The sequence below is a fragment of the Ciconia boyciana genome, chromosome 10 (assembly GCF_034638445.1).
Source record: "Ciconia boyciana chromosome 10, ASM3463844v1, whole genome shotgun sequence".
In the NCBI taxonomy this organism is placed as follows: domain Eukaryota; kingdom Metazoa; phylum Chordata; class Aves; order Ciconiiformes; family Ciconiidae; genus Ciconia; species Ciconia boyciana.
In genome coordinates, this window is record NC_132943.1 from 6,509,224 (window position 1) to 6,526,177 (window position 16,954).

Sequence of the window (16,954 nt, forward strand, 5' to 3'; positions counted from 1 at the left end):
TGCACAGATGGGAAAAAGTTACTTCTACATTAAAATATCGATTATGACTAAATTTCCTACTTCCTTTGTTTTATTTCTGTCATATTTACTAATTCTCAATAAGAAGTGTAATTACCCTTATCACACAACATAATTTCATTCCCTAAATGAAGAACTTATACTGTAAACATTGTTGAAGTGTTATTCCATTAGGTACCAGAAGTTAAAATCAAGTACCATTCGTATGTCAAGTACAACTGTGTTCCCATGCCTGCTTATTGCTTTGATAAGGAGACATTGAAGAAGGTTCAAGAATACTAGCTGGGTAACAGCTGATTCTTTTTTTTAATATACAGTAAAGTTCCCATGCCCTCCAACAAGGCCGTACAGATGTAGAAACAACAGGGTTTGTCTGCGACCTGAGCAGATTTGCAATGAGGTTGATGACTGTGGTGATAACTCGGATGAAGATCACTGCGGTAGGTGATATTACCTTTCAAGGCATTCAGATCAAAGAAAACAACTTGAAGGCAAACTTTGTTACAGAGATCTGCTTGTCCTTCAGTAAAGCTTAACTGGAGGTTAGTAGATCAGAATTTGAAATTGAAAGAAATTAACCTTGAAATAATTTCCAGTTGCTTAATGCTTCATGGTCATTCCCATTTGTATGTGTCTAAAATAATCTAAGAATCTTAAATACTGATTTGTTTTTCTCTTATTAATTTGTGATTATATAGATAAAGTCACATATAAAGCAAGACCATGTAAAAAAGATGAGTTTGCTTGTAATGATAAGAAATGTATTCCAATGGAGCTACAGTGCGATTGGTTTGATGACTGTGGAGATGGTTCAGATGAGCAAGACTGCAAAATAAGTGAGTTTGGCTGAAAAGATGTGTTTTCATGATTGTAGCAGAAAAGGATTAACTGAGACTTTCATCCATGCAAAACCTACTCAACAGCACAGAAGTTAATGAAACTTAATTTTTAAGTTAAAAAAGAGTTAATTCTATTTGACATACCACAACAGGAAGGCAAACTTTATAGCAATTCAGGTTGTAGTAGTTTTTAGAGTAGTTCTTGAGTTTTTAAAGTAGTTTAGCTATAAGTTGATTGCATTTTATTTCATATTTGCAACAAGATAAATTTTAGTATTAAATTCTTGATGTGAAATGAAGTATCTCAATTGAATACTGTCAATTTATATGCATATCTAGGTAAATACTGTATGTCATGTACTTGTTTAGAATTGACCCGATACTCTTTTAACAGAAAGATAAATTTGTTATTTGTTCTTATTTCAGATCTCATTTTTAACAGTTTAAACAAATCTATCAGTGGTTTTTTTAAGACATTTTGTTTATGTTTAGGTGTCACTGAATATACATGTGAAGATAATGTGAATCCTTGTGGAGATGATGCATACTGTAATGAAACAAAAACATCCCTACTGTGTCAGTGTAAACCTGGATTTCAGAGAAACAAGAGGAATAGACAATGTGAAGGTACATATCTTTTCCATCATCCCTTGTTGTAAAGTAAGAAAAGTCTACTGCGTAGTCAATATTCTATGCTGGAGAAGGAGATACATATCACATACTTTTCTCTGCAGAGTAAAAACTGTTTCATAGCTATGGGATTAAGAAATCAAGAAAAGAAACTGAAAGGATTTACAGGATGTAGATTTATGCATTCTACCTTGGAGAGGTTATCAATGATTAACATTGGTTATGAATGTCAAAAGGTTCAGGTCAGACCATTAAATGATTTTATAATTTAAGGGTCAAATGGGTGATTTAAGGTCTAGTAGATTATTTAACTGAGCAATTGGGATTGGTGTTTAAGTTGGTATATGCAAATATTTTGAGGTGCTTAAAATAATGAAGATGCGTAAAACTGAAAATTGAAATGAAAATAAACAGATTGAAAGTAAAATACCTTAGAAAATGTAGTCTTAATATATATGATGCCACACTGGTCAGAAAAAAAGACATAGTTGTTGTAATGAAAGAGTTGATCAAAAAGATAAGATAAATCTACCTTCCCAAAGAATGGGTTGTGAATTCATTTTCTTACTGGTGAGCAGTAACTTACAGATAAAGTGGAGATCACCTCAGTGGGACTGTCAAAGTGAATAGATACTTGCGTACAAAAACTTCATTGTTTGGTTCTTAAGAAAAAGTATACACAGGAGGTTCTCCAGTAAGGGGTGATCGTGTAGTTTTGACTGTAACAGAGATAGGTATGTTAGAGATAACTGTAACAGACATTTTCATTTTCAAAGTTGATTTCAAACTCTAATGGTAATAGGTTGATGCAAGAGGGATGGAGAAATAGTATAAAATACCTTTCTGAGATACATTGATTGCAGTGGAAATAACATTAGTGATAATTGCAGAAGGCTTCCTTTTACTGTTGCAAGATATACCAATGCTTATGAGTTCCTTTTGTTCATCTGCATTGTTCCATGATGTTCTGAACATGTTAAATAATAGTGTATTAAACTACAGATATATAAATTACAATTCTTTTCCTCATAGATATCAATGAGTGTATGGTATTTGGTACCTGCTCCCAACACTGCAGTAATATTAAGGGGTCATACAAATGTACATGTGAGAAAAATTATAAGGAGAGGAATAACAGTTGCATAGCAAAAGGTAAGGCTATAAAAATTAACATAGAATGACAGTACTAAATCATTTGTTATGTACATGGCTGGTAACACTAATATGTTGAATGTACAATTTATTTTTAGATAAATATTTCTTGAATAGTGCACAGAAATAATTCTCAAAACCACTCAGATTTACCTTTCATTTCGGTAAGCAGTAAATTCTTATCACTTCCATGTAAATGAACATACTTAATATGAAAGTCCATTTCCAACTCCAGCTTTCTCTATTTACAAAAAAATACACACAAATAAGAAAAACAGAGATTAGCATTCTGGTGAAGCTTTAGAAGCTTGAGAGAAGAATCAACATGTTTCATAGAAACATGGTTTAGAACTTTAGTAATAAATTAAGTAGTATTTGGAGCTAACATGTTTTGCTTTGTCTTGTTGAGAAATCTTATATAAGTAATTTAAGTGGAGTTTTTCTAAGTATAGTCACCTAAAAATATACTCCTCATATAAATCAGCTTCCTAGGTCATGGTCCAGTGAAGGTAAAGAAATATGCACACATAGATGTTATTTCTGTCTTTCATAAGGCAGAGGTATTGCACAGAATGGAGGTAATAGTTAAGTCTGGGTATTATGTAACTTTTAAATCATTTTAGAAATGAAACAAGCAACAATCCAGCTGCCTGACTAAAGTTAACATAATCTTTACGGATCTGTAGCTGAATAACTGAAAGTATGATCCGAGCATCTCACCTGCAATTTAGTGAGATTTTGGTGTGAATTTGCCTTATACCTACACTGGGAGCCTTCAGTGCAGAACCAGTGTTGAAGTTACAAGGTGTGGCTCCTTCTACATCTCTGTGCATATCTGGTGCACAACTATGAGCAGTACCCGATCTGAACCTTATGTATGGCCAGTAACCACATGTTGTGAACACACATCCTAGAACCATAACAGATTGTATCATGTTAATTCTAGTCCCTCCTTCTTTGTAGCACACCAGTCAGTAATGTAGGTACACCAATGCTGGGTAGCTACATGGCGATAGTCAGGTATCTTACATGCTTCGTTCACATTTTCTTGAAGCAAACTTATCATGGGAAGATCATATTAATCAGTCATTAGTAATTTCCTCTATACGTAACATAGACTCTATCAGGATTTAGCATCATTACCTATTACTGAAAAAGCAGTCAGATTATGACATGGGAACAAACAAGATTACTAATTGTGGATAGTAGCTTGTTATTACAGAAACAAAGACGCAATTCTGAGGGCTTATAATTTAAAAATCAGGGAATCATTATCCTACATCTGAATTTTTCGCAAGCTTCGTTTCCATTGTAACACAGTTAATGGTTCCCTCTTTCCCTCATTGATACTTCCTTTAAAGGAACTCCTCTTCTTGTATTTAGCAGGAGTGAGGGAACAAATGATTTTTGGTAATTCATACTCATAAGGAGGAAATGTATTGGACAGACATTATAATAAGTTAATTCTCTATTGATAAATGTGATACAAATTGGAAATCTAAAAAATTGCAAGTACATTCTAGTGTATCCAGCAGATTTGAAACTTTCTCAAAACTTAATGAATAGATACCAGAGAGCATTTTCTTATGAATACCATATTTTACAACATCTGAATCAAGAGGGTAACTAGGTATCCATAAATACCACCCGTTCACAGGTATCCATAAATGTTAACTGTCTGAAATGAAGAGATATAAGGTACAACTGCATATGTTCTGAGGCAGCTTTGGCCCAGTTTGCTCATGTTACAGTCAATTTCAAACCTTCACTGCCTTGCTAAAGATAGGATCATTCCACTTCTAATTTCCAACTGAGCAATTTAAAATAATGCTTATTGGAAAGTTTGTGTTCCTTTAATTAGGAACATTTAGGATCCTCTAGACGGAACATGTGTATAAAAATATGTAGTGATTCATATGGGCTTAATGCATAATATCCGCTATTTTTGTATACTGCTTAAAGTGTTGTTCAAATTTTTATATTACATACGCCTTAAAATATAGTCTTAGGTGTCACAATGTGAGCTTGGAGAGCATTGAAGTAATATATTGATATCAGAGTATGAAGAGTTACATTTATTGCCCAGAGTGTGAGTGTTTTTGCAGTCTTCAACAATCAGAAAATAATTTTAACATAAGAAATTATATCAGATGAACACCAAAAAGCTACTTGAGTGAAGAACACTGGTTTTGCATTAGTTGACATTTACCTTATTTTTGTTTCATTATAATAACCCCTAGGCTCTGAAGATCAAGTTCTCTATGTTGCTAATGACACTGACATCCTGGGTTTTGCATATCCATTCAACTACAGTGATGTTCATCAGCAAATATCACATATTGAACATAATTCAAGGATTACTGGAATGGATGCATATTTTCAAGGGGACATGATTGTTTGGAGTACTCAATTTAACCCAGGAGGGATTTTCTACAGAAAACTTCATGACAGAGAGAGAAGGCAAAGTAACAGTGGCTTGATAGTAAGTGATCAAAATCAAAGATTACATGATACAAATTTCTTTCTATATACTTTTCTATTCTGATTGTCTATAATGTGCTGATTTAATAAATTAAAACTTCTATCTGATAATGATTTTATTCGAATGGTATGTATGTCTACTGAAGCCGTTCCGTCCAAGACTCTGACAGACTTGGTTGAGTCTCTAAGAGATCAAAACTATAGTATTTAAAAAAGTTTTCTACAGAGAAATAATCAGTATGTTAGAGGCATGGAAAGACTGTATACCATGAAGATTTTTTATTTGAAGAGAGAAAAGAAGAGCTGATATAATAGACATATATAAGCAACACATGGTTCAAAGAAAGGCATGAACTTCAAATATTTGGAAAACGAGAAATGTAGATAGGCCAAAGACGGGCCTGATTTCCATAGTGACCAGGTAAACAATAGTATTAGCAAGGCTATGACAAAGATTTAAAAATTAGAGCAATAAGGATTTATTCCTTTATATGTTGAACTGCACAGTATCTTCTTTTGAATAAGCATAAATGTAATTTTGCACTTTACAACAGAAATCTGGATTTTTATAACCTAGGGTAATTTCACGTGGTCTTTACTTGAAAATAAAATAAATGCAGCTTGTTATACATTTTGCCTAATATATTTCTACAAAATTCTCAAGGAAGTGTTGTTATTTATTTCTTTCTTTTTGGTTAATATGCAGATGCCTTTGGAAGGATAAGTGTAGTCTGCTGATCCACAACCTCTCTAATGGATCTACACTTTCTTACAGGTCTATAGACCTTGAACATAAGCTTCCTTGAGATTTCTTCATAGTCCAGGGGTTGAAATTTTCATAGCTGATTTGACATTGTTTCACAGTTTAAACTAATAAAGATAAAGTGTTCTTAGAATTACTATTATTTCTCTGAAGTACTGAAACACTGTCTGCTTTTCATAACTCTGTTTCACCTTTATGCCAGAATACTTTCTAATCACTTCCTTTTAATTCAAAATTATTGAAAGCATTATGGTTTTCTTTATACACCATTTTCTTCTAACTCTTCAGTGCAGGTAGGTGCTCGTGAAGATGCTTGATCCAAGCCATGCAAAGCTTTTTTACAAATCCGTATGTGGAAAATGCACACACTGTATCTGAATATATCTTGGACACATTTCATTTTATTTGTGAAGCATTTACTTCTCATTGTGCTAAACTATTCAGAATATTTTCCCAGCATTATCTCATTAATACTTAAATATTGTTGCCTTATATATAACTGATCAGTAGGTTAATTGGTTTTATAGTGTTGCTTTAATATTGTCACTTAAATTTGGTTTTGAAAAGCTTGAGAATTCCTTAATTTTAACGCAAGTTTTTTAATGGATAAGTTTTCAAAGGTTACATTATAACTTTTCTATCTAGACTTTGATATGTAAATCAGGACAGTAAACTTGAACAAAGTCACCTGCATTTTCAGGTAATTACATTAATGCAAAAATCCATCTCAACTGAAATTGCTCCATGGAATTAGCATATCAAGAGCCTTTCTCAGAGAATAGCTTTAAGTATCTCTTGTATTTTTCTGTGAAAAGGGATTTAAGCTTGGTACAAATTGAAGCGTTAAAGGAAATAGTAAATATCAACTCTTCAGGGTTTATTGACAGATGCAGAAGAGGATTGCATTACGATCGAGTTAAGACGGTATAAGTGAATTGGTGATAACTGGTGCAGCTGTTTACTGGCATGATCCTTGGAGAGAGATGTATAAGTTATCTGAGGTGAATATTCAACACAGAGTGACTTGCCACTTAAACTCAAGTGCTGTTTTTCATGGAAGAGGACACAAAGCTGAACATTAAAATAATTGTACCGTCTAATAGGAAGAAAAACATAGGTTTTGTAATGTATCCAGTCAGTATATTAGCAGCTTGCTCCAGCCCTCCTGTTCTGAGACCTTAACAAGGACCCTTAATACTCTTGTGATATATCCACGTATATACTCCCAATGTTTGCCCCAGGGCCCGGTGAAATTCAGTGCATCACTGTGAAAGGAAACAATTTCTAGACTGTTTTCTCTAAATAGCATTGATTTATGGTTGTACCTTAAAGCTATAGCTCTGTGTGGATGAAGTTTATGTACTTAGGAGACCCTTTCTTTCTGGAATCAGCTGGTTGGGATTTTTAAATGATCCTACTTACGTAATACAAAAGGTGGTTTGGTGAACCATTGCACCTACTGGGCTGCTCGTCTGTCGAGGAAAATTTTCTGTTTTGGCAAGTAAAGGTGTAAAAGTTTTCTAGTATTATTGTTTCTCATTTATTTTTACTGTTCTAATAATACATCATTAGGTAATGTATTATTTTTAATGAAGATATTTTAAGCAACAATAAATCATTGGTTTACTTTATTCCACAGCAATGCCATACCAAAACCATCTGTAAAGTAAATAGAGAAAATATTGCTTCACATGTGCTTATGATATAAATTAGATTTGTAATTTAGTCTTCCTGTGTTACAATGCTAAGCATTGCAAGGTGATGGGTTCCTGCTGCATGGGTAATGTATTTTCTCCAGTCAAACTCAACTTTAGAGGTTGAAAATTTTTCTGTAATCTCCATTATATGAAAAATGGTTTCCAAATCCAAGCTGTTACTGCAGCTTCTTTTTTTTTTCCCTTTGTTTTTCTTTCTTTTTTTTTTTTAATTCTTTACCTTTAAAACAGGTTTTACGATAAACAGCAGTTCTGATCAAAAGTCATCAAGCTGACATGGTCTGTTTTTGTGCAAAAGCTACTATATTCTAAAAGGCAATTAGGCTTCAAACCCCAATTTTTCTTATACATTGTAGTACATTATATTTAGCATCAAAGTGGGCTAAAATAACTGTAGAAAATATTAATGTGATTTTGTTCCTGTGTTTTCATCCTTATTCTGTATGCAAAATCATTCTTCAACATTAACATAATCCAAATAAGCTATTAGGTAAAAGCTCATTTACAGCAAGTAATTTTCCTAGACAGTATGAGAAGATGCATAAGACATCAGAAATATGATGTAGCTAGGCTGAAACTTAATGAACACAACTGAGAATTATACGGCCATAGCATCAGCTAGTGTTTTTTATTCTCTTTTTTTAATCTCTTACACCAGATGGCTGCTTTCCATTTCTTCTGGTTATCTCCTTGTTCATTTGATCTTTAATATGCACCCCAGCATTACTGGAATTTCACTTCTCCTGTATAGTTGATAAGAATGAGAAAGGGTCAGTGTTAGTAAGCAACCCAACCTTGTTCCAGAATCTTTTTAGGATGTCCCTTTGTCTCATCTGCTTCTGCTCCCAGCTTTTTGGGAACCATCTCTCACTCTGCATGGTAACTCCCATCATGTGCTTACCAGGTTCCAAAAAAAGCACTCTTATTGTAAACAGGGGTCTTGAACAGTCCAAAGAAAGGCATGGGACTGTGCTGTCCATGATAGCTGCTCTCCTTTTAAAAGAATATTTGGTTCCAGCCTTGTAGGCCAGTGCCATTAACCCTTGCAATCTCCAAAGTAGTAACTGGAGATCTCCAGGTATGAGGGGCTTCTTGACACAGTGCCTGAATATTACCCAGAATGAAAAGGAGTTTGGATTAAAAATACAATGACGCTTATCTGCAAATACCCACATTTTTGGGTATCTTGTCCTTTACATGAATGTTGCTTGGATAATGTAACAAAGAGAAACAGAGGCTGTTGCATGCAAATGCTACATTTCTTGAAAAAAAAAGTTTATTTTTGTGGTATTTCTGGAAGCATATGCTGCCAGTGTCATCATTGCATAACAAAGAATTGCATTATGTTATTTTGTTTAACTTTAAAAAAATGACTGTGACCCTGTTTTTAAAGAAATACTGTTTTGTAAATGAAGTGATTGATTTTGCTGCTTTAATACTCATCTAAATAGGAAGTCAGGGTTCTGTATATCTTTAGAACATGCATTCTATGACATTTTTGCAGAATTAAAGTTTTATGAACAATGAACTATCTAAATTCACCCTTGCAGTCCTATTATTTCACCTAGAGAATGAAATGACCTTTCTTTTATGATGAAAATAGCCTACAAATGTCTTGTGGTATTAGGGAACTCTGACACCTGAGGAAAACAAGTTACTTTAGGATTTTCTTTCCTGATTTTTAGTTACGTAGCTTAGTAGCATTTCAATACTGCATTTGTCAAGGAATAGACATTTTTTGTTCATAATTTAAACTGACGTCATTATAGGTAAACAGGCAAACAATTGCATATGTATTTAGCTCATGCAGGTCTTGAATTTTTTATGATATGCTGCATTCATGTTAGAAATAGTTGGGTAGTCCTATTTTACAGATTTTACTCTTCTCTGCAGGAATTCTAGTAAACATCAGAGAAACTTGTTCATATATATCTCCTATTTGCAATATGAACTTCTACCCTTAGGACCATTTTTTAGGATCTAGGCCTTAATGATAACTGTGAAATCATGACAGAGATACTACAGTTTATAATTTTGAAGTTATCAGTCAAGCCTCTTTTACATGTGAAGCTGAATTTTGCACTAACTCTAGTTTTAATCGGTGGTGGAACACAAGAACAGTTAACAGCAAGGGAAGATAAACATTTAGAAAATTTCTTTACAATTGCATGCTGGTATTGGTCAGAACACAGAGGCAATTTTATGCAGTTTCCTAAATGCAGTGATTTTATTTATCCTTGGCAGCCCGCTGAGCAGCCATACCTCAGGATGGTCTCAAGCACCATTTTCACTGAGGGCTTTGGGATGGGACATCATACCATAGTTCTGCATGGAGTATAGTAGCTGTATAATCTTAATTCTTCCTTTTCGTTTCCTTTTGAAGTACAGTATGTAACATTTATTTGCTTCAGTATCAATAGTTCAAATAGTTCATGCCTAGGTGCCTTTTTCTTAATGTAGGTGGCCTTAGACTTGAGAAAACAGTTTTGAACCATTGACTGGTTCTTCTGCATTGAATAGAACTGTCAGCAGATCACTCAGAGCTTATCTCCTACAGGTGGAATTTATGTCTTTCCAATGCAGTGTTTTTAAATATTTCACCATATTAAGGGTAAAAGTTACTTAACTGTAAAAAGTTACATAAATCTGTGGCTATGCAGCTGCTGTGAAAGATCATTTCTGTAAATCTGACTTTAACATCTATTCCTTTTAGTGTCCAGAATTCAAAAGACCTAGAGGCATTGCTGTTGACTGGGTTGCTGGAAATATTTACTGGACTGATCATTCCAGAATGCATTGGTTCAGCTACTATACAACTCATTGGACTAGTCTGAGATACTCCATCAATGTAGGTCAATTGAACGGACCTAACTGTACAAGACTCCTTACAAGCATGGCAGGAGAACCATATGCAATTGCTGTAAATCCTAAAAAAGGGTATGTATGTTTCAATATCACTCTGTTTTGGTAATTCAAACAAAAATGCGAAGTAAAGTAAGAGAACTAAAATGATGTCTACAAATGTCTAAAATTTTCCAACTCATTTACTTAACTTTCCTGCTCAATTTACCTGTATGTAAATCAGGATCAGTTCTCTCCCATCTTTCAGGTAGGTTGAAAAGCTCATAATAATTTAATATCAGTGAAGTGTTCTGAGGTTCTGTAGAGTCATTCAGCTTATTTTTTATGTTTAATACTTTTAGGATGATGTACTGGACAGTTATTGGGGATCGCTCTCACATAGAGGAATCATCTATGGATGGTACTCTGAGAAGGATATTGGTTCAAAAGAATTTACAAAGACCTACAGGTATACAGCGTATCCATTTTTCCTAATTACATGGCACTTGCTAACTCAGTGTAGATTTGTTGTCTGAATTCCAGTTTCTCAGTTTGAAAAAAAAAAAAAAAAAAAAAAGCTTTTAAAAATTTGTATTCTGGTTATTCATATACAGTTACTAATCAAATTCTTAGTTCTGTTTTCAAATGATACATCTTAATATGACTTAAACTTTTGTAACAAAGCTTAACATGATTTTACAAAGTGGTACCAAAGGACCACGTATAATTAGTTAAAATATTATTTGTTCAATGCCACTGAACAAGCAAAATTGATTAAAGGAACACCAGTTAGTGGTGAGACACATTTTTTTAAGAATTCATATGAAATCTCACAGCCTCTTCTAGTTATTTCCTGAATACACTGGAAAATAGTGTAAAACAAGGCTTAGGTATTCAAAGAAGCAACAACTTAATTATCTCAGTATTTTACAGAACTATTTTGAAGCTTGACAGTACATGTTGAGATCTTGTGAATTACCATTAAGACTCCATTGGCAGGATAAAAGCAATTTTTATGACAAAGGAAATGATAAATCCAGAATGAAATGTGTCTCTCTTAAATAGCAGCATCCTGTCTTGAAACCACAAATGGTTTGTTCATGACCCATTTTCTCATGCAATATTTGACGTTTCTTCAGGTTTACAATGATAATTTGTTATTATTGCATTGCAAATTAGGGGTTGTCCAACTTTGGCACACATATCTGTTGAAACATAGGCTTCTTTCAAGAGGATGCTATCTGAATACCTAAGCGTCTCAGAAGCTGCCACTATCACAGCAACAAGTAACGATATTTTAACAGACTGTTAAGTCCCGTGCTAAGGTGGGCTTATGGTGTCACGTATGCAAACTACACTCATCCCTTAAAGGAAACACTCTTTCTTTCTTGACATGATTAGATTGAAATATAGCAACTTAAGAAATTACATATGTGATAAGGAAAGCTTTGAGGAGAGGAAGCTTATGCTCCCTAGGTAAGTAAGAAGCACAATAGTAATAATAATAAAAAATACATAGTCAATAGTAAATTCAGTAAGAAGCTTCTGATTATTCAGACTGAAAGACATCAGAATTTTATGTTTATCAGAGTTGTTACATATTCTTTGCTGAACTTCTTGTATAAAATATTGTGAACATATCAGATATACAAATCATTAGATTTAGTTCTAATTGCTGGAATTGTGTTTTTTTGTCTCCTATTATCAATCTGGTTGATTGCCAAGGTTATGCCAGTCACCACTTCCTTGGCCATTAAAGGGCATTTTAAGCCACCCCCTTTTTTTTTTTTTTTGGCCATCAGGGTTGGATTAGTGAATTTATTGAATTTTGTAGGTAGTAATGGTATCAAACTTATCTGAAAATGCAAGTATTTACTTCTTCCCTGACCGGCAGTAGAACTGCAAGAGCTTTTCTTCATAAAATTTTCCTTGATATATTTTATATAGAAAAGTTTCATATAAACATTTAACCAGACCTCTGTCTCCTTACAAGGATGAATAAAATGAAAATTAAGAAAATGAGCAGAATTACCAAAAATGAACAGACTTTGCAAAGAGGGAGTTTCACAAATGCCTTGCCACAGTATTGCATTTTTCTGTACCTACTGCCTGACAACACTTTTGTGGCATCCTGTGCTTTTCTTCCTTTACTTCATGGTAGAAAGTAAATGTTTATGGAGTCTTAATTTTTTGTCAGATATTTCACACAGATCCATGTCTTTGTAGAGGGAACACAAAGTAGTCCAAGCCTTTAATATTTCCTCCCAAATGAGACTTTACTACTAGTGTTTAGCTGAAGTTTAAGACTTTACTAGACATCTATGTTCCACTGCTCTTAAATTTATTACTAAATATGCCTTTCCTATTTCAAGTAAGAGAGAGTGAGAGTTTGAGCATTTGGGCTTGACTTCACAGGATTTACATAAAAATGACTATCACAGGAGTGCTATGTGTATAAAACAAAAATAAGTACTTTTTTACATTGTGTTATCTCTGATACTGTGAAAGATACATTGAGAATGTTATTTATTTATTATTTTATATTTAAATATTCTTATTAAAATGCAAAGAGTAATTTAAAGCTGGAGAGCGGGGACTGCTTTTAAAATATTCCCCCTTACAGGTATCATGTATCACACAGAGTTGACACATTGTGATTATCTCTTACCAGAAATGATTCTATTTAGCTGTATGCCTGAATACCAGTGTTTCTTTTAAAAAGTTTTTTTTTTAATGGAGTTGCAAATGTAAACATATTTCACTGGTCTATGTGTCAGACTTCCTCCACTTCCTCTCATCTATCTGTAGCTGATTAATTTATAACCTTAAGAAGAGCATTTTTGCTGTTATGTATAATTTCTTTTGATGTATTTTTTCTGACTTACCTACTTACATAAATAGGAAGAAAAATACTTTTTTCCATTCTTATTAAAAATACACTACAACTTCAAAAGCTCAGAATTAAATTATTTTATGGTTCAAATATTTTTTCAAGCTGAAGGTTTTGACATGACCTAAAGTGGCATATTAATCATTTAATCATCCCCTGTGAAACATGGACTGCCTGATTTAACTATTTAGTTATTGCCTAGAGGCTGGGTAGTCACAGTTATCTATCTCTTATTCTCATTTGTACTCTCACTCACTCTTGTGCTTTCTTTTCATACAAATGCGAATATATACATCTGTCAGTATTGCTGTTTAAGTCTTGCAGCAGTAATGTAATTAAAATAATCTGATTTTTAATTCTGTAATAATTACAGCATGTGAAGGATTGGTGATTAAAAAAAAGAACACAATTATATACTTGTGGAAACAGGATAGGTTAGGAAGACTCCATGAAATCTGAATGCCTTGTTTTTAACATGTGGTCACACTGGTGCTACTGCTTAGAAATCTATTGACATAATAGATTTTTTGTTGGTAGAGCAAATTACAGGATTAGATTCTATATTTAATTCCCACCTGGTATATATCACTACCTGCTGAGGATAATGGGTTTGAAAAGGTACTGACCTTGGAAGAGTAAGTTAAAGAAAGTAAAAAACCATGGTTGCCTCAAGGGGAAGGTTTAAGCGGAAGGTGTTACATTTTATTCTCCTTGGTTTCCAGTCATGTTTTTTCATTGTCACCATATATTGTGTTCAGAAGAATATAAATGATATAAAAATATAGTTACATAAAACTATTTTTTTTTCAGGTTTTATATACCTATTTGAACTTTATTTTCTTTGTAGGTCTCGTAGTTGATCAGTTCAGTCAACGTTTGTTCTGGGCTGATTTTGAATTATCTGTTATTGGCAGCGTTCTTTTTGATGGTTCCAATTCAGTTGTGTCTGTGAGCACTAAACAAGGTATGGAGAGCTTTTATATAACATGATTTCTATTTTATTTCATTTAGCTGAAGTTTCACTATTCAGAGAAACTACGTAAGGAAAAAGCAGTGATTATTACATAATATTAATTGCTTTTGTTAGATAGTACTTAAGATACTATCTAAACAAATAGATATTTAAGACAGATAATTTCACCTTTAAGATAATCTGATAAAGTTTTGTTAGGGGAACAAAGATTCAGTGGTATGTGCAAATCTTCAAGTCTGTTATCTAATCATTAGCTTAGGTATTATCAAATAACATTGTGATTAATATTTATGCTTGGCCTCACTTGGACTTACATAACAACAGGAGCACCTTGACTAGTTAGAAATTAGAGCTGTCTGCTTTACACAGGAATTGTGTAGTTTATAGAACAGTTGACCTGAATTAGTTCTGGGAAAAATAACAGGTTTGCCTTTCAGGTCAGTAAGTAATCACAGAATTCTGCTAACAGAATGTGAATGAGGAAAGTTCCTTTCATAAGAATAGAGATTCTGGTTAAGCAAACCTTGTTTCTATAGAAGTGCATGTTGGCTTTTTAACAATTTGATAATATATGGAACAATTTATGGAATTCGAGTAGAAAAGAGAGGAAACATTAAAAAAAATAAAAATTTGAAAGCAGGCTTTTTGGGAGGATTATTTAGTGGGCAGTTGATAGTGGAGTTTCATGAGGATGATATTACATGTAGTGCTACTGAATGTTTTAACCAATGATCTGGAAGTCACCAGAGGGTTCTTGAAGATACTAGGAAAAATCTTCCGTAATCCAAATTCAGCAGAACCAGATTTAAGTAATCTTATTCTGGTTTAATAGCATTTTATTTCACAACTTGGATCAATATACATGGAAGTAGTCATCTCAAGAAGGATCACTTTGAGTGTAGGGATCTGACTACAACCTCCTGTAACACTGAACCATGTTGTGCAGATGCCTGACAAGAGAATTTAGAAGACAGTAACTCCTCCTCATAACTTTGCTTGCACCTCCTTTGGTTATAGTATTTCACGGTGTCTAGGCTGTAATCAAAATACATACTTAGTGCTTGTGCTCAGTGCTTGTGGCTGGTATGAAGACTGACAGAGTATCCTAGATTGTGTTTTAATGTGTTTCAATAGTCATTTTTATTTTAAGAATAAATGTGAGGTTACTCTTCAAGGGAAAAAAAAAAGACACAACAGTGCTACAGAATAGAAGGCATGTAGGTTGACGACTTTCAAAATATTTTATAGCATGGAAGGGCTATACTACACTGTGCCAAACGCAGCAAATTTGGGGTTTATAAAGGGGAAAGTGGAATGTAGAGATTTTGTTGCTTCCATACATAGCATTTAATACTGAAATACAAGATCACTAAAGCAATGTCACCTTTTGGCTCCTGTTGACATTTGTTAGTAACTATGGAAAAATTAGAGAAATAGGACCAAAGGAAAACTGGGGGAGTTTAGAAATGGCTTTGCAATGAGACTAAAACCTTCAACCTATTTAATTAAACAAGCATAAAATAACGTATTAGAATTCATAAATATTTTTACTGAAATGAAATACTGAGTACCAAGCATTGATAGAGTGGAAAAACAGTAGGAACAAATAAAGGCTGATAATTGAAAATAAATAAATAAAGTGAAATATAAATCCATTTTTACAGTAAATGGGGATAATAGTAGGAACAAGGTATCACAAGGAGTGATAGATTCTGTTTCTTTATGGCTTCAAATCAAGAAGAGATGCATCTCTGGCAAAGAAGTTTTAGGTGACAGCTATTGCCTTGTTATATGGGTCAATGTGTGAAATCCTATAGCCAGTTGTGCATAGGAAATCCAACTATGTGATCTAATCAGCACTCGTAGCTCTTAAAAATGAGGAATTGGTAGAGTCTTAACATTTTATTTTGCATTAATTTACTATGATTATGAGTTAAAATAAGTGTAGTATGAAAGCTAGCATTTCAAATACTTTAAGAAGGAGCTAAAGAAATGTTTTATGTACAGCAAACGAATCTGTTTCTTCCTTGTCATATACTTCTAGTTAAAGTGTTGTACCTAAGTATGTTCTGATTAGCTTGTTGTTCCTGTAGGGTTTCCCTGCTTTTCAATAATCAACCAGTTTCTGAGGCTAAATTGTGTGGAAAGCTAATGCAAAGCTTGAGATTTTAGTTGCTTGTAGTATGGGAAGAGTTCCTTTTCAGAAGATTGCTTTTTTAAAGGCAATCTTTGTGGGTACAAAACAAGCTGTCTAAATAATAATGTCTTTAGGTAGTAATTGCAATAATGCAATTGAAGTTGTTATTAAAACAAAGTTGTTTATTATTTGAATATGAATATGTATTTGTATTTATTATTCATTTTTATTTAAGGTTTACTGCATCCACATAGAATTGACATTTTTGAGGATTACATATATGGAGCAGGTCCTAAAAATGGTGCATTTAGAGTACACAAATTTGGCAGAAGCCTTGTAGAATATCTAAGTGTGGATGTTGATAAAGCAAAAAGTGCCTTGATTTTTCACCGCTACAAACAAATGGACTGTGAGTAAGCATAATTACTTTAAACTCAATATTGAGCAAGTTCACCTCGGGGGGGGGGGGGCGGAGAAAAGTAACCAAGTTGTATAAATATAAAACAGAGCCTGAT

At 33.4% G+C, this 16,954-nt stretch overlaps 1 protein-coding gene across 1 annotated transcript in view; it reads left to right on the plus strand.

Moving 5' to 3' along the window:
• The window catches only part of LRP1B (LDL receptor related protein 1B), a 309,784-nt gene that overhangs the window by 247,080 nt on the left and 45,750 nt on the right, over positions 1 to 16,954 (plus strand). The window contains exons 66-74 of the mRNA XM_072874983.1: positions 336 to 458; positions 717 to 854; positions 1,350 to 1,484; positions 2,520 to 2,639; positions 4,880 to 5,121; positions 10,312 to 10,535; positions 10,802 to 10,908; positions 14,177 to 14,293; positions 16,675 to 16,848. Coding sequence (XP_072731084.1) covers positions 336 to 458; positions 717 to 854; positions 1,350 to 1,484; positions 2,520 to 2,639; positions 4,880 to 5,121; positions 10,312 to 10,535; positions 10,802 to 10,908; positions 14,177 to 14,293; positions 16,675 to 16,848 — 1,380 coding nt within the window. The remainder of the gene's footprint in view (positions 1 to 335; positions 459 to 716; positions 855 to 1,349; positions 1,485 to 2,519; positions 2,640 to 4,879; positions 5,122 to 10,311; positions 10,536 to 10,801; positions 10,909 to 14,176; positions 14,294 to 16,674; positions 16,849 to 16,954) is intronic.